The sequence below is a fragment of the Cyprinodon variegatus genome, unplaced genomic scaffold (genome assembly GCF_000732505.1).
Source record: "Cyprinodon variegatus isolate N-32 unplaced genomic scaffold, C_variegatus-1.0 Scaffold579, whole genome shotgun sequence".
In the NCBI taxonomy this organism is placed as follows: Eukaryota; Metazoa; Chordata; class Actinopteri; order Cyprinodontiformes; family Cyprinodontidae; genus Cyprinodon; species Cyprinodon variegatus.
In genome coordinates this window covers 236,196-257,515 of record NW_015151032.1, presented here as the reverse complement: position 1 = coordinate 257,515, position 21,320 = coordinate 236,196, and the positions used below count along the sequence as shown (strand labels likewise).

Sequence of the window (21,320 nt, the reverse complement as noted above, 5' to 3'; positions counted from 1 at the left end):
GTTAAGATTTAGACCCTGAACCATTGAGCACATTTCATGCCCCACAGTAGAAGACTCACCAACACAATGACATGATGGGATCTCGTATTGGGTTTTCATGGGTGTATCCAGAAGATTCTTTACCGGGGTGTCTAACAACTTCATGGGGGAATCTATGAAACTTTTCAGGAGTTGGTCCTTCTTGGGAGTTGAGTCCAATGTTTTTTTCAGTGCTGAATTGGATGAAGCCGCTGTGGCTGACAAGTCTGCCCCGGTCATATCCGTGTTGGTCGATAGGATGGTGACGGCACCTGACGATTCCACCTTGACGTTATTTGATGAACCGACAACAAGGGGCTTCTTTTCAAAGAGATTCGAGGGCTCGTACTGCATCAAACTTTGTTCCATCGAGGCGAGAATGCTCCCTCCCTTCTTATTTTGAACACACAGGGTTTGTTCGTTTTCCTGCTTGATTTCAACCCCACCGATCCGTGCGTCACGGATCTGGAACAGCCGTTCTTGCTGCCGTGAGGCAGCCAGCTCGAACCTGGGCCCGTTTTCTATTTTTACGGCTCTCAGGTTTTGTTTGTTATCAACTGAGTTTTGAGAGTGGTGAGGAGGGCCATGGCGTTTCTGCTTTTGTAATATATGCATACGCAGGGCCGCATGGCTCTGAAAGTCAACATGGGGACTCGGCGGTCCCAGAGGTAGTCGAGGTCCTGTTTGAAACTGAGTACAAGAAGCCCTCATCTGCTCTTCAGCTTTGGGATACAACCGTGTTGCTGATTGCTGGTTAAACGGAGCCTGTGGGAGGTGAGGTTGTGAGTGTGTGGAGGTCTGGGCTAAGTCCACCTGGTTGGGCTCACTGCAGTGGTTGTTAGGCTGCTGTGGTTGAAAGTGTTTGAGGTTTTGGCTGCCTGAGTTTACGAGACAAGGTCTTTGATGTTGCGGTTGTTGCATCTCAGTGTTACTAAAGGTAAATGCTGATTGGTCAGTGTGTTGAAGGTTATTACTGAAAGGCTGGTTTGGTTGAGGCTGGTGCTGACCTGGTGGAGGTTGGCTGCGAGGTCTATAAGTGGGGGACTTTAGCTGCTGGGCTTCAAACTGTGGTGGGTGGGACAACGGGCGTTGAAGATGACAGTGCTGTTGCTGTGTTGTCACAAACTCTGAAGAGAGGATCTCCTGCAAGTCTTTGTCTTCCTTTAAGTGCTCTGATTGCATTGGGGAGAGGTAGCAGTTGGATTGCTGATTCTGAGGAAAGGTTTTCTTCTCAGACGATTCCGGGAGAAGATGTTGCTGCATCTGAGGCGCTTTTGAGTTGGACTGCTGCCACTCCGGGGCAGCATTGTGCTGAGCTGAAGCACATTGCATTCGAGCAGGTAGGCAGTCATCCTGGCTTTGCTGGGAGTTGTTAGGCCCTTGGCTGCCATCTGTGAAAAATCTTTGTGTCTGTGTGTCCCTGTATCTTTGTGCTGGGTCTGGCTCATCTGTCTGGTTATAAACCTGGGGGCTGGCGGTTTGCTGTTCTGACTGAGACTTAGCAGGGAAGTCCCTCCATATTCCTTGCTCTTTTGCTTCGGATGGCGGGCGTTGTGTCAGCTGCTGACGGGAATGTGAGAGATTGCTTTCCATCCAATTTGTTTGGCTGGGTGTGGAACAGGAAACATTGGCTCCCTGTTGGTGTGTGTTCTTCATACTGTTTAATGACCCCATATGATTTTGCTGTTGGAGGTCAGTTCCCATGTGGCTATCAGGTCTATGCTGCTGCCCAGTATTATCTTGGAAGTTCTGATTTGGAGTCCCGTACTGGAATCCCATGCTGGTGTCATGATGCAGACCGGCTCCAAGTTTTTCACTCTGTCTGTTCTCGTCTACACTAGAGTTAAGATGGGATCCGTATCCGCCTGACTCTGATGTCTGCAAGGAATTACTGTGGTTCAGAAAAGACCTTGGGTTGTACACCTGTTGGGTTTTTGTGTATGTACCCTGAAGGTTTGCAATATCTTGAAAACACTGTCCCCCATTGGGATGTTGTTGTGCCCCCAGAGCCATTTCCTGACCATGGCAGGATGAAGACTGTTGCTGATGATGGTTAAGTCCAAAGTCATTGGAAGATCCATTTACTAAATAGTTGCCAGAGTTGTAGCTATTCCTGCCCTCTGCAGATGCTTCCAGCGGCTGCTGCGACTCTGACAAGCCAGAGGTTAGAGGAGGGGGTTGGGCACCTTCATCATCCGAGTGTGTGGCTAATGAGTCATTGACAGTATCCAGCTGTGATCCAGATGCTTGCGGTGCGATGGACACTTGCTCAGGATAATACTGAGACAGGGTTTTCTCCAACAGATCACCTTGAGTGCTTTCTATGGTTGAGGAAGAAGATACAGCACCATTTGGACCAGGCTTATTACGTGGTAGACTAAAAATATCTCCATTAGATATGTGACAGTTCCTAATATCAAAATTAATATTAGTCTGACCAGAACTGTGTTCTATTTCAGTTTTCTTTGACTCAGTTTTCACCAAATTATAGGTTGAGTCACCGTTTTCTTTCATTTCAACATCTGTTTTCATTTTCTTCAGCTGGTGGACCGGCGAGGACTGCTCAGGAAATCCACGCTTCAAGTCTCCGTTCATTAGATCTCCGTTCATCTTGTAGAACCCGGAGGGGAAGGGTGCTTGTTCGGAGGCAGGAGCGTTGCAGTTCTCCCTGTATCTCTTCATGGAGCCAGCTGCTTTGCTGGGCTCGTAGTGCACCACGCCGGTCATCCAGCTCTCACCATTGCCGAACTGCAGAGACTCCTCCTGTGAACACCGGGCTCCATTCTGGAATTTGCGAGAACAATGATGAGGTGTTCCCAATGGTCCAAGCATCAGACTTTCTTCCGCCTCATGTTTGGCCTCTTCTGTTTCCATCTGGCCTTCTCAGAGCCCATACACCAGCCTGCCCTCTGTCCCACCTGCAGGGTAGATAAAAAAAATTATGAAAAGGTTATTTTGGAATATATTTGGCCATATTCAAGCGAAGCAAATAATATTCACTACAGCTTTTGTATAGATATCACTTGTTTCCACAAAAAAACTGTATTGAGAAGAAGTCTTGCTTGTGACACCGAACTAATATGCCACTAAGTAGAGGATAAAACTGTAAAACTTCTAACTAAATAGTTCGGTGAAGTAACTAAAGGTTTCTCATTGGTCAAACAGATAATTTAATCCTGTGTTTAGTAGAGCATGTTATTCTCAGTAATGTGTTCATGCTTTTAAAATAAGTCAAAATCAAAGGAAGAACACGAAAGGAAATAAGTGAATGAAGAAGACAAAGGAAAACTAACAAAAGCAAAATTAACACGTGGGGGGAAAAAGGATGTAGAGAAAGAAAGAAGAACAGAAGACTAGGGTTATCAGAGGAAAGGAAGAATGTGAACAATCTTAAAGAGAAAACAGCAACAAAAAAATTACATTTTTGCAAACTGTTTTTCCCCATGCTTTTACGGACATGATGAGGCTGAAATTAAACCCGATTCTTCTACCAGACTACACTTTGTCTTTGAAGAACCCTGATACATTATGAATAAACCATCTTAAGTCTAGACTAAACACTTCAAAAGGTTCACAGTGCAACATTTCGAAAGCATATTGGATAGCAAAACAAAAACATTTAAAATATAATTTCTCACTGACATATAGAAGTAAAACCTAGCAACATGTTCCTGTATTTAATACACCACAATATACAACTGTGCCAACTTGGTTGGGAATTAGAATGGAGGAACTTACTAAATAGGTGTTTTGGCCTGCTATACCACCTATACTAGAACAGTAAAAGTACATCAGAACAAGCTGCAGCAGGAATGGCCAACTAGTCGACATGATGATCTGCTTCTCTGTGTCAATCACTCCTCCAGGACATTAGCAGCTATCAGGACCTCTGGAGTCTGAGTGCTAAATCTTCCTCCAACTAGACAAGCTGTTACAAGAGGATCTGAAGAGCTCCCACAGTTGTCATCAGAGGGTGAGTAGGCTGCCTGTTAGCAGCACTACAAAGCCTCATTAATAAATAAAACACAACAGTGCAATTGTGGATTTAAAACAACATTCTGGGATGTAACTAATTAGATAACCCCTTACAATAATTTACTTTGCATTATGTAAACAACATCAAATGAAAAAAATTAATAAAAATACTGTTTTATAAACAGCCACTCCTGGAGTGCAGATTTAAAAGGAGTCTGCTTCCCAGCCCCGTGTGAATCTCCCTTTGTTTTCAGTCTGTTAATCAGCAACTCTGCTAGGATGTGAATGCTGCAGCTCCGTTCCACAGGACGCACCATAGTTTACTAAAAACCAAAGACCAAGCAGCTCGTCACACTTGGATACACCCATAGAGCAAAAAAAAGAAAAAAGAAAATCTTTGCAAACCCAGAACAAAGCCAAGAAATCCCAGCTGTGTGTGCGTCTGTCCCACTCTATACAGATATACAAACACAGACAGCAATCATGCAGTGATTTAAACCTAAATTTATGGCAGTGCTTCATATGTACAGAACTGACAGACTATTTTTTTCACTAGAAGTAGTGTAGTAAACTGAGCTGGAGATTTAATGCTGAAGTGACAGCAGTGGATGCTTCCTAAAGGTCATATGTGCTTTGATCTATTTTGGTTTTCTAATAGTTGAGAAGCAATAAAAACTAAGCTGCATTTTGAACTATGACTCTAAAACTGAACTCATTCCAGCTCCAGAACTCAGTTTCTTTGTTACTATGCCATTGTTTTTCTCTCCCTCTCCCACTGACTTTACCTCCACCCTATAATTACACCTAAGGGTTTTCTCTACTTATGCTGCCAGTTATTTCTTTCCTCCCTTTCAGTCTAATATCTAACCTAGACAATAATCAACCATGCTATAAGCTGTTTCAGGTTTTTTAAAGCCGTAGCAACAGTCACACAGCACAGTGATGGTCAAAGATTCTCAGTCATCTAGGAAAGGGCAACTCTAAGAAAAAAAAGCTTGCAAAAACAAACAAATTCAGTTTTTGAGTTTGCCTTTTTAATTCAAAGCTAGTGGGGAAGAGTTTCCAAACTTGTAGCTGTTTGAATGGTTTTAGATTTTTAGAACAACACTTTAAAACAGCTTACAAGCTTATAATTTGAAAGTCCCACGAATAAAGGTTGAAATTATTATGCTGTTATCTGCTAAGTGATTTTTTTCATATCTCCTGTTATTTATAATTATTTTCTTGCTCAGTGTTTTTCTACGAATCATAAGTTGTCGCTGTTCTCAAGGCACAGGTAGTGACTCAAGTTTTGGATTTCCGGGCACCCGACTATGTTGCAAACGTAATTTAATCTGAATTTTTTTCTTTATTGTATATATTTCTTTATTTCCCATTATTGTGTCTGTGTCTGTTGCCTCCTCCACGTCTCCTGATGTAATAGCCTGTCTCCTGGTAGTGCCTTCAGCTTCTGGAAACTGCACTGGCCAACACAGCGAACGTTCTTGCCAAAGCTTTGTGCCATCCTGGATGAGCTGCACTACATGAGCCACTTGTGTGGGTTTTAGTCCTTCTCATGCTACAAGTGCGAAAGCACCACCAACATGCAAAAGGGCCCAAAATATCAGCCAGAAAGCATAGGTACTGGGAAGTGGTCTCAAGTCCGCACCTGCAGAACCACTCCTTTATTGTGTGTCTCTTACTAATTGCCAATAATTACCATCTCTTGTCTATTTCATTTACACAACAGCACATGCAAAAGCAGGTGTCCCTTGTGTTAAGGAACATCCATTTAATTTTTGTGATAATCTAGATCATGATATGGATACAAGAATATTTGAAAGATTCTCAAATGTTGTGAGATACGGATATTTTGCTGAACAAGCAATTCCCAATTAAACCAGAGGGTGACAGCAGTGACTATTGACAGCTTCTGCATCAGACTCAAATAGTCCAGAGTTATTGTACTAAAGACAAAACACAAGAAAAGGAAACCTTGATTTTCAACTAACGCTGCCCTCTATTATATAAGAACTGTGCATCAAACTAAAGTGATAATTATTCCCGGGTTTAAATGGGTTTTTCGGCCAGTGGAAAAAGGGTATAAGAGTCACTCTGATTCAACATCAGCATGCAGACAACACACAGCTATGCATTTTGATATCACATAATGACTACAAACCCATACCTGCCCTGGGCAAATGCTTAGAAACAAATCAATATGTGCCAAAATATCCTTCCACTAAATCTTGACAAAGCTGTATTAATAATTTTGGACCAAAGGAAGAGCATTTAAGAGTTAGCACACAGCTTAAGCAAATACAGCTAGAATCCACCAATCATGCTTAAAATCATGGTCTAGTGATGGACTCCTCCTCCAGGCACTAACAATGTCAGCCGTCTATCAACTAAAGACCATCTGCAGGATTAAAGAACTAATATCTCAGCATAAAACTTGGCAAATAATCAATCAATTAGTTAAATTTTTTCATTATTAAGATTTAAAATAATTTTGGAAAATATGCTCCACTAATCTGGAACTCTCAGAAAACTCTAAAAGAGCTGAAACCCCAAGTTACTTTAAATACATTTACATTTATGTACATTTATGTGATGTTCTTTTCCTACTATGCTTCTTTTTTTATTTACATGTACAGCACTGACTTGTCTTGTTAGTAGTCTGCTATATAAAAAAAAAAAAAAAACTTTCCTGTTTTTTATTAATTACATTACCCAATATGTGCAGTTACATTTTATAATTTTCACTTTAATTCTCATTTCTGCTGTTCAATTTTCCTTGGAATTAAATAATAATCCTCCCAGGAAAAGAGCTTGGGAAATTTGAGAGCCGACACAGCGAATGTAGACTGTTTGCTGTGACTTGGCAGCCCCATGTGACATTCATCACCACAACAGCTGCTTGGAGTCTCAGGTCTCTGCATATTCAAGTTCAGACCTTTAGGCAGCCATATTTAAGATATTTTTACAGCAAAGAAGAGGGACTTTTTGGATATATCAAAAATGGAAGAAATGTTAACAAAAACAAAAAAAATATAAATTTTTCATGCAAGTTTGGGGTCTGAAGCTTTTAAAGTGATGATGCCAACTCTATAATAGTTCAGCAAATAACATGTAAAACACAAAATATCCTGATACAGCTGATTATGTCTGTTTAAGGTGGAAATTATATATTTTTCTTTTTTTTTTATTTTCCCTTCCATCTTTTCCTCTTTCATGGAGTACAAAATAATATGTATTTCTATCACACCATACTCACAGGTATTGATTAAAACCCTTCCTCCAAGGTAAGAAACAGAAAACAAATTTTGCTGCAGCAGACAGAGAGAAAGGGAGGCGTTGGGCACACTTGTAAATCAAATGCATACTGGCCAACTCACAAGTGTTTTGCTCAATAGTGCTAAGAATAGGCCATAATGTTAAGTACACATTTCCTTTGGTGAGAGGGCCTGGTTGTATTTTCCTGTTTAAGAGATAAGGAAAATGAAACACGCACAAAGTCTAAAGACTACATATTGCTAAGTGCTTAGTGTATTAGACGTTTTTAAACCTGTAAAATTTCTTGTGTAAAAAAGGGCTTGTTTAAAACTCTAGTGATTTCATCTGCAAATACACACTAAATTCAAATGATAAAATACTATCATTTACCTAAAAAATTAAAATTATTTTAAAACATTACATCAGCAAACAATAATTAGGCTTGTGAAAGGTAATGACAATGATGTAAATAATCATAAGAAAACATGAGAAAAGTGAGCACATTTTTATAATATTAAGCCAAAAATTCCTCTTTTATTTTTACTTCTGATAGAGATAGTAGTGATATTTAATCCTCAGCAGCTCTTTGCTTGTGTAATTAGGTCAGCTGACTCAGAGAGCAGTGCTTTAGTGTCCGTGTGGTAAACAGTGAGCTCTAGCTGCTGCTCCATAAACCTAATGACCTCTGACAGAATTGCTACCATCCTACAATCTAGTCGACTGTTTCAAAAAAAAAAAAAAAGCAGATAAACTCCAGACAATCTTTCTTGATTTTAAGATTAAGATCAGCCTGATTAGTTCTTGGTTTGCAAAGATGTGGGCAAAGATCGGAACAAATGATCGTAGTCTAAAATATTGCCAAAGAAAGGAGAACTCTTTGTGCCTGTTTTAATGAAGCACTTGATTATTGCATGGTAGGCAGATTGTAAGATGACAGCTCATGATGTATAGCTTAGTTGTACACAATGGGGGGGAGTCTGACAGCACTAGGAGGAGGTTTTAGAAGAAGAGGATCCATTAAAAACCAATGGAGAATTTCAAACAGCGTAGCTTAAACCAACATGCTAACAGACTGTTTTGTTACTGATGGTCAATGCTTACCAGGCTGGATTGGACATTTGTCCTTTTATGGTTTATACAGTACACAGGGTCTTTTGATCAGGCAACTTACACTTGTGATTCATGTCACATGGCACACATGCTGTGTGCCCCTCACAAGCCTGGTTTTACATCTGCTGTCTCCTGTTATTCTCTACTACTCACACCATATGACGCCCTGGGGAAAACACAAAAGATTCCTGTGTGCGCAAGTCCCCTTTGGACTGGGATGGTGCTACACTTCAGTTATTCTTTAAGCAAAGCTGACCTATAAGGTGAAAAATGAATTTCTGAAAAGTCATTGAAGAAACTGGGACACAATTTGTAAAAGAAAAAAAAAACTCTAAACAGGATCATTTATTTTGGTTTGTGTTTAATTCCTGGAATGCTTTGTGAAAGTAAAATTAGATCAGTTTTTGTGGAAAAATGACAAAGGCAATGTGATTAATTTTAATGTGATGGTGAACACAAAAGTAATTTAAGCATTTCTTCTGAATGTTTGATTTTCCTAAAAAGTCTACTGAAACACAACTTAGTCCCCGTCCACACAAAGTCAAACCCTGGCCTAAACGCACAATTTTTTCACCAAACCAGCCTCTCATCCATACAAAGCCGGCGTTTCGGGGGTCTGTAAACAATCTTTTTTTTATTCAGCCTTCAGAGTGGGAAGATTTTGAAACGCTGTTTTCGCGTTTCCATCTTTAAGCTCTAACCGCATTTTTTTTTTTTACACGCATGCGTCATAGCGTCGCCTCTAAACACGCATGCGCGACACAGTATCACAACAACAATGGCGCCGTACTGTGTTGAATGGTTGCTGCTAATGCTACTCACCCTGCTGTCGGGCTTACAACAGAATCTTCTTCTTCTGGAATATCTCCAGGAAGAACAGAGCAATATCAACGACATAGTTCAGCACCTGAATTTGACTGAACCACGAAAATGGACCCGCAGGGCAACCATGTATAAATATTAGTGCGCATGCCCAACATTTCGTCGCTTCTTTTTGCTTTGGCACCACAGCGCCACTTACAGGCCTGGCATACATTTTGCAGCGTTTTCATGCATTCGTGTGGACGATCACATTTATTTTACGTCTCCGTCTTTACGACAAATGTTCTGGAAAATATTAGCGTTTCGTGTTTGTTTTGACTTCGTGTGGACGGGGCCTAAGACTAGTCTAGGCAACAATTATTTAATTTCAGCATAAACCCAGCAGGTGTTTGTTGGAGAGCATTGGCGAATAAACTGCATCACAAAGGCCAAAAGAAACTTCAAACAGGTCAGTAAAAACTTGAAATAAATTAGGATTTGTTTAGGGGATTAAAGAAAATTGGGAGCATTCTGGTCATTCTGCAGTGTTAGTGGGAAAATAAGTATAGATTATAAAGTCATCCTGGATAAAAAAAAAAAAAAAACAGGTTTGAAGGTGCAAAAGGCTTGATACGGTAGCCTCAGTAGGACTTTAAGGAGAGTGATCCATTGATTGTTTCTGCTAACACACCGACATGACATTTTAATATGATCTCCATGCAAAGACATTAGTATAAAAGTTTAAAAATGTAATTTCGCTACCGCAGGACTAGTTGGTATGCTTTTTGAACCTCAACAACATGTGAATTCATTCAAACTGTTCCTGCTTACTTTCTACTGATTGCATTACATTTGCCAAGGCTTCCAAATACACAAATCTGGTTCTTTATTTTAGAGGAAAACAGAGACTGAGCTGTTTAATAAATGGTACACTCAGGAACTGGTTTTTCAAATGGTTTTGTTTTAAGATGCTCTGTTGACCAACTGTAGAAAAAAACTTCTGTTCTCTCCAAAAAACATGATTGAGTAAACAAGAGCAAAACCAGGGGTATAGTGGGCTGGTTTAGATCAGTACATATTCATGAGTTAGAATGGTCCAGTCAAAGTCCAGACATGAATTCCATTGAGAATCATCAAAAAGGCTCTGTGCAAATCTGACACACCTTGAGTTACACAGCAAAGCATAACAGACTGAAACTTTCTTCAGTACAAGTGTAAAACTGATTAAGAACTACTCTGACTCTTAAAGCACTAGTTTGCTGTAAAAGGTGGTTTAAACAAAGAACTGACTCAGAGGACACTGAATAAAAATGACCATAAAACAACTGTGACTTTTGTTTGTGAATTGTTTTCCATTTATCTGTTGGTTTGCAACATAAAATCCCATCAAGGTCTGAAGAAAATGTCTTAAAGCATTCAAGGAGCAAGAACACTTCAGTTAGGTGCTGAGTCAAAGAAAAATATTCTTTTCTTGTGCATGCTACAAGCCAGAAACAGTTCAGCAGGGAGAACCCTATGGTTTGGTTTATATGTTAAATGTTGTAGTGATTAAACAAATATCATCTTTTACTCATTTGCTGGCCTGTAGATTGGTTCTTAATGATAGACAATGATGTGAAACCCTTGTTTTTACAAATGTGCATTTGGTGTTTAATGAAGTTAATGGGATAGCAGATGCAGGAATTTTAGACTGTCCATATGAAAGCATTTATTGCTAAAAAGATTTTTGTTGCATATGTCTACCAATTTGCAACTACAACATATGTTTCAATGTTAAATTTATGCTGTTTTTTCTTTTCTCTAGAAGTAAGCTTTTTTGTGTTTGTTTCCTCTCAGAAGCAGATGCATGTAAAGGTTATTGCCTGGACTTCAGAAGCTGGATGTTCAGTTACACACGTGACTTCCATTAATAACAACAGAGGCTGCTGCAAAGCTTGCTATGTGGGGGATGGGTCTGTCTTTGGATTGCACAAGAATCAGGGGCAGTTCTCTGTAGTGCACCTCGGTTATCTTTTGAGGCAGTATGTGCCCTAAACCGTGGATAGTGACATAAACCATAGTTGCTTCACTTGTTAGCCAGGAGCAACAGACCTGTATGTCCTTCCTGTTCTGTCTTCCCCAAACTAAATAGCTGACCAAAACTAGGCAAGCTCTGCAGTTAGATTTAACTTCCTTAAAAACCAACCTATGATGGGCAAGTAACATGTTTAAAAAAAAGGATGACCATGTTCAAAGTAAAGAACGGTTTCATAGTGCTCCTTTTATCTGAGTCTGACAACAAGTCATAGACTCTGGCAGAGACAAAGAGGACATAAACTTCTGTTTGCAATTTCTTCCCTGGAGAGCCTCCTCCCCCTCCATATGAGGAAGGGATCCTTTACAATTGACATTGTTCCTTATGTGTAATGCAACACAGATGTGGCCAAAATGGGGAGGTTCCTCCTGCAGTCCCAGAGCTCCTGCAGCTCTTTGTCACTTTTCATACGAAAAGCTTTCATACAATCTACACATAGAGTGCTCAGCCAATATAGACTACAATGACGAAATACACAGTCTATCATAAATAGATCAAGTTGCAAAAAATATGACATGACCTTCAGGATAGAAAGCTAAGCTTAATAAAAACAAATAGGGTCAAGATGCCACCATTTTTAAAAATACAAAATATAAGGAACGATCCAGCTCTTATTACACCATTCCAACTGATGCTAAAATAATACGTTCATTATTAAAGTAAAAAATTATCTACTGAATTTTATCATTTTCATTTGCTATATAAGGTCTGAACACACCAGGCGTCCGATCTGACAGAAAATGTTATTTGTATCAAGTCACAGTACTTACTGTAGATATGATTCCCTGCAACTTGCTTGCTTAGGTCCGACCGAGGTAGATCAATGGCCTTGGACTTATGCAATAATTTGGTGGCAGGTTTAGCAGAACATAAAACAAAGTGAAATTGAGATCTTTCAAAAATAAAATAAATTTAGAACACCAAGGATACTTAAGAGGGACAATGTGAGATATGTGTTGCTTATCGCTCTCCACTCTTTGTAAATGCTTTTTGACAATCACATTTCATTGGCCTCACCCAGTTATAAACCGTCTTTGTTGTGGCTATGTTTTATTTTCTTTAGATGTAGTTTCCATCCTATTTGGTAGATATTAAAATCCTTTACTTGTTTTAACAGCATCGTGCACAGGTTTGTATTTAAAGGAATAGTACACCCAAAACATGATTAGCCTTCATTTTCTACTCACCCCCATGCTGAACAACACTCTGGAGTACTTTTTTGATATCTCAAATGCAACTGGAGATCTGGGAGGCTTCTTGCTGTCTGCTGACATTCAAATAATGGAGGTGCCCAGCGCCCGAGGCAGAAAGGTCCATAAAAGTCCACAAAAAACGTGTCAATATTCCTCCATACTGCTCGTCCAATGTATTCCAAGTGTCCTGAGTGGGTAGCATCCAGAATTTACTCGAAACGAAGTCATTTAGAATGTTTTTAGAGCATAAACAGTAGTGTATAGGATTTCCTGAAAGCGCGTTCACGACGCTACGGAAACCGCGGCAGACCAAACCAGATGAAAGTGCGCATTCAGTTTGGCAAAGAACTCATGCTCTTCCTCAACACTGAAGTCCTCAGACATTTTTCTTTCGTTGCTTCTTTCTTTGCACAGGTAAACAGCACATTTCTTCTTCTACGCTTGCATTATTGGCAGAGCAGACGCTGAATGCGCACTTTCATCTGTTTTGGTCTGCCGGCTTCCGTAGCGTCTTGAACGAGCAGGTGCGCGCTTTCAGGAAATCCTATACACTACTGTTTATGCTCTAAAAACATTCTAAATGACTTCGTTTCGAGTAAATTCTGGATGCTACCCACTCAGGACACTTGGAATACATTGGACGAGCAGTATGGAGGAATATTGACACGTTTTTTGTGGACTTGTATGGACCTTTCTGTCTCGGGCACCATAGACCTCCATTATTTGAATGTCAGCAGACAGCAAGAAGCCTCCCAGATCTCCAGATGCATTTGAGATATCAAAAAAGTACTCCAGGGTGTTGTTCAGCATGGGGGTGAGTAGAAAATGAAGGCTAATCATGTTTTGGGTGTACTATTCCTTTAACTACTGGCTTCTGCAGCGACAATGGCTGCAGCCCTGCTCTCCTGTTGAATTTATTTGTCTCACATTTCAAAATTTGACCCCTGTTTCAATTTGTAGGGCAAGGGGACAGAAGTGAAAAGTGCAGCAAAGTCCCATACAGAAGGGACATATGCTGGGAGCCTCTATGCAGTGTAACAGAACCCCCCTAAATAAAAAAAAAAGATTGCATGGGCTTGGGCAGAGACAGGGCATGGCCATGGCAACACTCTCGCCAATTATTTACCCTACCAGGTGACTTGTTGCTCTCAGGACGATGTAATTCACAACCACCGGAACAAGCAGTTCCCCTGCTCTATTGGGATGTCCTAACTGGTTTAACACCCAAATGGTTAGTATACTAACCTTAAACTGACAAAAAATACACCACTTATTTAGTTTACATCAGTAAACTAACATAAAAGATGACAAAAGAAATTTGTTCCCTGCAGTTTTTCTTGGACTCTTGTAATGAGAGAGTAATAACTACCCAACCCAACCCAACAGTTTAATCTAAACAGCACAGTTAAAAAAAAAACATGGATGTTGTGCTCATTTACTTATTTGTCCTGTTGTCCTAAACTCCAGAAAACAAGGTGAGAGTTCAGAACAAGATGACTGTGATGACTGAACGATCCCTTTTCCCTCTTGACTCATGAGGAAAACCTTCTCGCTGTCCGGCCACTCTCAGTAGGAAATCCTTAACTATGTTGGCCAATCAGCATCAAGCACCCGGCTTCACGACCTTGCACTGCTCTATAAGCCCCCTAAAAGGTTTAGCCTCCTTGGAGGTTATTTATTTTGGCATTTTATCAAACCAGGTTTCTATTTTCTTGCTGCTTACCTCAATAGACCGATTCTCAATTCTCAACAAGGATTCTGCATAGAGACTCCAGAGCGGAGGGAAGATTGTATCCGAGAGGGGGTTCAACAGTTTATTAATGCTAACATACTCATGAAATCAGGTGCATTTTAGCGCACATTTAATTAATTTTAAATACTACATTTATGAAGTTTAATAATGCATATTTTACAGATAACTTTATGAAATTTATAGGGGAAGTAGTTTAGCCTCCCTAGTATTCAATGAGAAATCACCACTGTTCCTGCTCCTAGCTTGCAAACTGTAAACTTTACAAAAGCCTCACCTAACTACGAGTTAAATTACGGGTGATGCTATCAACAAGACTAATGGCTTTGTCGACGAAGTTAATGTTTCCTGTTGATGTGAGAAACTAAAGATTTTTGCATTTCTCAGATAAAAGAAATAAAGAAGCCAATAAGACAAATATTAGCAAAGAAACATTTAAGGCAACTAAGAACTAATTCAAAAGCATCTATTACCTGACTTTTAAAGGATAATGTTATTACATGAAGTAGTTCTAGTCTTTAGTTGATTTTGTATGTGTTGTTTATTTTATTGTCTTCAGCTGAATTGTCTAATATCAACTTTAAGGACTAAATATTAAAGTTTGTGTCTCTTCACTGCCTTAATAGTTATTTTGTAAAAGCAGATGTTTAGTAAAAAGGAGATTGGAAAGGCATTTCCTCCTAATCTAAACCAGCACGTGACTTCTGGAGCTCATGAAAGAATCAAAAGAGTTTCAGTGTATAGATTACACTCACTGCTATCAGAACAATCCATTACAACAACAAACTCCTGTACATGTTGTCCAGCACCGGGACAAACATGGGGTAGAGCACTGGGTTCAAATCAATAGTTAAAAAGGGTAGAGCGTGTTGATTGATGGTTGGAATGCCTTTTAGGGTCAAATTCAATTTGTAAAAGAATTAAAAAATATATAACTATTACCATCATGATGAAAGCAGGCTTTGTTGTGTTGTCCAACACTTTATTTTATAATGTACATATTAGTGTATTACTCAAAGGGTTGTGGTAAAACTGTGTTCCCTTACTATTAATATATTTACTCATAAAAAACCACAGAGCTCTTTTAGATAACAGGCGAGGGATTTGCGGCTGGCTTTGAACAGTTTTGCTGCTTTTTGAAGTGCAAGGTGGATGTGATAACACTTTTTTTGCTGTTGGCACCTAACCTAAATGCATATCAACTTCTGAGAACTCAGTCAAATTTCTGCAAATATCACAAAGTTTGCCAGTATGACATATACCTCTTAAATAAATGTGTCAAATCTCGGTGTTTAGCCAGATGACTCACTTAGTGTTGTGCAACATTTCAAAACCAACGTCTAACAGAAGAAAAAAACATGTCTAAGTGTTCTCCGCTGTGAGTAACCCAACTGTTTCTCTGCCTCTGCTGGGGATAAACCCCACCTCTGTACATTTCTGACACAACGTGTTTAACCAGTTTTCCAAGAAAACTATGACTTGTTTGCAAAACGTCACGCTGGTTATGTGCAGCTGTGTTTGCTAAAAATTCTCTGATGGACTCAGCGTAAGAAAGAACTCAAATCCAGATTACAAACTGTATAAACTAGATATTTATGTTTATTAATAGATATGTGGTGGTATAATTGTCTTGGTATATCTTTTTTTGGCAAGATTCTTTAAATTGAGCATAAGCAGAATAGTTTTTCTAACCCTTTACCTTTGTTTCAAAAGTATTTCAAATGTTTAGCAGGATGGAATGAGTGCAGTTCATCTTTAATTTAAACCTTTGGGTCTTTCTCCTGTTCTGTTGCTACAATCTGAGAGTGCAACCTGCCTGGTATGGAGACTCCTGGAGTGAAGCTCACACAGAGACTCTAAACCCTCTTTGTGCCTTCAAGCTGCATCACATGGAGACTTAAGAAATGAGCTCCTGAGCGTACAAACCCACTGCCCTGACCCCAGTCACTCGCAGTGCTCAGCTTTTCCCTCCAAACTGCATTACCCCTCCCCCGAAACACCCTTTTGTCTACACAAAAGTCAATATATCTGACCATCTTGATGAGCTGTGCACTGGGCAAAGTTAATTCCTTTCTGAATGCATGGTGGCCACGGCAACCTTATACCTTATGAGCACTTCAAAGCCCATCTGGTCTAAACATTACGCTGCCCAGGCTAACTGCAGGAATAGGTTGTGTGCACATGTGCTTTCTGCATTGACTTTGCCGGTAGTGCAGCAAACTCATAAAGCTAAATTTGCTCTTGTCCCCTCGCATTTTAACTTTCTGCAGAAGAAGTTGGGGTTTAAGTGTGCAGTTGTAAAATAAATGAAATAAGTGTTATACAAATGTGCATCACTACGTGTTTATGTGTGATAAGAGCGCAGCCATGTTTCTGCCATTGGCATCTAAGCAACCCAACCTAAGCTGCTGTTGCTAAGCCCCCATCTTTTCCTCCAGTGAGCAAGAGACACGTGACTCTCATTGAACAGAAATCACAAATCCTCTGAGTGACGGTTGTTATTGTGATTGAGGATGTAAGTATGAGGGCTGTTAGACCCTGAGTACAGCAGTATTTATTTGCTATCACACACCATCATATTATACACACCAATACAGCCCCATCTCTGTTCCACCTGCAGGTGTAGAGAAAGGCAGCAGCTGCCCCACTTGCACATAATGAAACCTTATAGCAAAGTCCTAAGAGGTGGCTGGTGATGTCATTCAAGGCGTCTGGTAAGTTACGCTTTTAAAGGACAATTCAGACCAGCTGTCTGGGCTCCTGCTGTAGGGGGGCTTTAAGCCACAATGTCTACCAACAAATTATTTATACCATTGAACCATTTTATTATGCAGTACACCAATCATCAGCATTCAGTAAAAAGCTAAGAAACCTTATGGATCAAACTTTCAATGCTTTCAAAGTTTTTTTGGGTGGAAAAAATGTTAAAGCTGATGTTGAAATCAGCCCCAGCTACTTAAATCAATACAGGTGCATCTGAAATTTGATGGCAAAACAATCCTCAATTTACCAGCCACAGTAGTGCAATTTGAAATTTGAGCCAAGCAGCTTTCATTGTCTACAACTGATCCATTGGGGGCAGCATTGAGCCTAAACTTTGGCTAGACTGCAGTAAACTCAATAGCAAAGGACTCCGGTGTTCCAATTCTAAAGCTGATGATGAAATCACCAAACTTTTGCAAGCAAAGGAGAAACATGAAGTTTAGATTGCGCTCCAAGTTTTTTATGAGAAATGAAAAATGGCAGGTTAGCTGTAGTAGGTAGCAATCCATTGTTTATTTAAAGAGATTTTTTGACAGTGTTTTCACAATATTGTTATTTGACTCTAATAAATACCAACCAGGTAGAGGTCACTTTGAGTTTTTTTTAGTTTGCTATAGTTCCTAGTTTGTCAGACATAACTGGTATGTTAAAAGGTCCAACTCAAAATAAACTGGAAGGTTTTAAAACAAAAACAACAAAAAAATAGTTAACATGCAATGAAAAAAATAACTAATCAGAGAAGTTAACTAATATGCAATGCTTATAATGGGTAAGATATGTGTTTTTTTCATTAACAAAATTGAAGGAAATGACACGCAAATGGCAGAATAATGATTTAATGCATTTGTTATCTATGTGTAGCCTACTGTCAGGAAATGTTGTGTGACTCCAATAATGAATATATACCAGTAGCAGGTAATCTTTAGTTACTTTGGTTATAATGTATTTAAGGGTTCAAAAACATTATGGCACAACTTTACCAACTCTAAAGATGAACAAAAAGGGTCAATGAACTGATTAATTGAAAATCTCAGCAACTTTTGAATTATTAGGAACAGTTTTCTTCTGAAACCAAAATTTCTGGCCAACGGCCACAAGCTGAAACACGTTGGCCTGCTAATAAAGTTTCTTCCTAATAGTCTAAGAGTTGCTGGTGTTTTCTCCTTGCTGGAGTTTAAAGAGACAAATGGCCAAAATGCAGCTCAGAATACATTCTGTGGAAACAGAATAAAAAGGTTTCAGAAAAACAAAATGGAATTAAGTGGGATTTTAACTAATTTTTAACTCCATGAACCTATCAAGACAAATATATATTTAATTGTTGGGTAAAAAATGGAAGTGATTAGGAACAAAATATATTCTTTTTTTGTTTTTACTTTTAAAGAACTAAGTAAGATTATGTTACGTTATCACATTTTGCATAGAAATGTAAATTAAATAAAAAGTGGCTTCTAAGATTTAGTTTCAGCCCTGATATGAGGTGATTCATCTCATGATATCAAGTCTTACCAAAGAATTGATAAAGGGGAGACATTTTTTAACATTGTTATGCTAATCCACTTACAATAATAACTACAACTCATGGGGAACTTGTTTAAAATTTCAGGAGACTATTAGGTCTCTTCCAATTTATTGATCCATCTTTTATTCTTTATAAAATTTGTAAATATCCCTAAAGAGCCAATACAAGCAAACTTTCTTAATAGACTGATAATTAAGGTAAAACAGTGTATCATGAGGGAAAAACATCTTATGGCCAACTGCTTTCTCTTATTTTGGCCTGAAATTATAGTTTTGATTAAAAAAAGAAAAAAATCATCTTTCAGAATAAATCTATAACAACATAGGATGGGGCTTATTAAGCTCCTAAACTGCTGCTGTTAATAAGGCCTTGAGTGGCACCCATGTGGGATGTGAGAAGAGACCTGCTGGCTGTAACTGCGGGTCTTAGCTTTTCGTGGCTTAAAGCGGCGAAAGCAGCAGCCGAAGCTGATTTTAAGCACAGGAGGATTGGTTTGGCGAGAAGCAGGAAGGGATGCTATTTGCTTTATGGCGATTACGTAACACCTCGCTTGCTTCCCTCTCAGCGGAATGCCAAGGATACTGTTAGTAAACAGAAAAGCCATGTGCGTATCCTCACGTGGCAGAGGGATTTGAGTCGCTGCCCGGGCTGTCTCACCCCTGAGGTAAACCCTGACATCAATACACGCTCACAGGGCCAGCAACACTCCCTGCTGCCCACGAACTCCCAAAACAGGGCATTATCATTCTCGCCCCATATTTACGCTTTGGCTAAGCTAGCAGCGCAGGACATTATAGAAGAGGAAGAACATAGTGTATATTCATGAGTCATGTGGTGCGACAATTACAGGCTAGCCTTTAGTATCTGTTGTTATGGACAGAGTTAAAGACCTGCTGCATTGCTGCTGCTTTAAAAAGGTAGATTAATGCCAGGCAGAAGTTAAACCTTTTCTTAAATATGGGTTGGAGATATTTTGACATATCCTTAACCCTATGGTATATTAATGAAAATGCAGCGACTTGTATCTCTACGGAACAACAAGTATATTAGGTTATTTTTTTATTCTAAGGGTATATCTGAGGCACAGGGTGGTCAGAGAAAGCCTTTTTTTTTTCAGTTTAGTTTGTAGAGACTCAGACTGCCCTACATCTCTGCACTGTTTATGTTCAATTTTGTGCAAAGGTCTAAAGAGGAGAGATTGTAGTTTCCTGTTATTCTCTTGCTATCCATGGAAAACAAACCCTCCACTAGCAGACAACTGAGAAATCAATATTGCAGCAATCAATACAACTCTTTGTAATCGCCATTTTGTCTCACCATCTATAAGCAGTGCTTTTCAAAATGTCTAACCCTCCAAAACCAGGCATGTTTCTGTAGTTTGTGCTTTAACCACTGCCCCCTCCCCAGGAAGGAAAAATGATACGTGGGCTGGACGGAACAAGGTCAGAGGTGAGGGCTTGGGCAAAGGCTTGGGTATTGTAGGCAAACAGCATTGTTGTACTGCGCTATGGCAACTGGACATTCTTCCCCAAAGGTGATATTGTCTTTGCCCCAGGAGTGACTTAAATGGGGCTTACTGCCATGACGAAGAAGCTATCCAACCGCGCGGCTTTATCTGTAGGTGTGGATAGATGAGAGAAGCTCTGTGCATGTGATTGATCTATGTGGCCCTTCCCCCACTCAGCCCCCTGTAACCCTATTAATGGCGCTGCCCTCTCAGCTATTTATGTCAAAGCAGGCGTGCAGAGACCAATGAAAATTCCTGTTGTAAAAATTCCAGTTCAAATGTTTTTTAAGTCATGATTGGCATTTGTAAACTGCACGTTCAGTCCAGCTGAAAACCGGAAAATTACAATTACTGATGCTGCTGTTTTCCAACAATGTGGCAGATAAGAACCATTGTTGGACTCTTTGAAGAGACATCATCTGTAATATTGTTATAGGATAAGAGGGGAGCATTAATCTACTTAGTAAAAACATAGCCTGCTCTCTGGATTTGGTAAGATTCACCAAAAAGAACGTGCACAAGAGGAGCACTTGCTCACCGTTATACTTTTGTGGTATATGGTACATTTTTATTTTTTTTTTTTTTTGCTTTGATAGCAACAGTAAAGGATTTAAGAGGCAAAGGGCACATGAAGAGGAGAGGTAATACAATGTTATCAACTGCTCTCATAAAAGTTTAGAAACAATAAGCAGCTGACGCCGTTTTGAACTCAATGCCCTTTCCTCTTCTTCAAATCCAAGAGCATCTCAAAGATCTTTCATGGAAAACCGTACAAAATACAGATGGGAAGTACTCTGCTGCTCCCACAGAGAGCCTGTGCTGTTGGGTTACATTAAAGGTCATCCACCTTACAGACGTGTTTTTTGTTGTCTTTGTGACCTAAGGCTGAACTGCAGCTAAATTACGACTGCAAGCAGTAGAATACACAAGCCCAATATACAAACCCATTAGGAGACCATTTTTATTCAAATGACCCAATTAGATGTTAATCTTAAAGAAGCTGTTTTTGAATCTGAAAGACTAAACTAACAACCAATTAGATATTTACTAACAAGGAGACATGGGATACTTAAAGAACTGGGAAAGTGTGGCAATAAAAGTAAATAATAACAATAACCATAAGATTTTTGTCAATTATTATCTTCCTTTACTTGATACATACATTTAAAAAGCCATTCTTTAGAGTCTTTTGAAACCTATGCAAGCCATGTTGCTGTTAGCGTAAACAAAACGTGTTGCACATTGCTTGCACACTGTTGCACTTTTATCCACAACTTTCTTTCCGCCGCCATCGTAGGTCACTCTAAATGCAAAGCGCTCCCATACAGCAGACCTATAAAGTGCTGCTGGCG

General features: G+C 39.5%; 1 protein-coding gene across 1 annotated transcript in view; it reads right to left on the bottom strand.

Moving 5' to 3' along the window:
• tet2 (tet methylcytosine dioxygenase 2) overlaps window positions 1–21,320 on the bottom strand; it is a 32,051-nt gene that overhangs the window by 6,937 nt on the left and 3,794 nt on the right. The window contains exon 2 of the mRNA XM_015392215.1: window positions 60–2,936. Within this exon, the coding sequence (XP_015247701.1) occupies window positions 60–2,892 (2,833 nt within the window). The 5' untranslated portion in view covers window positions 2,893–2,936. The remainder of the gene's footprint in view (window positions 1–59; window positions 2,937–21,320) is intronic.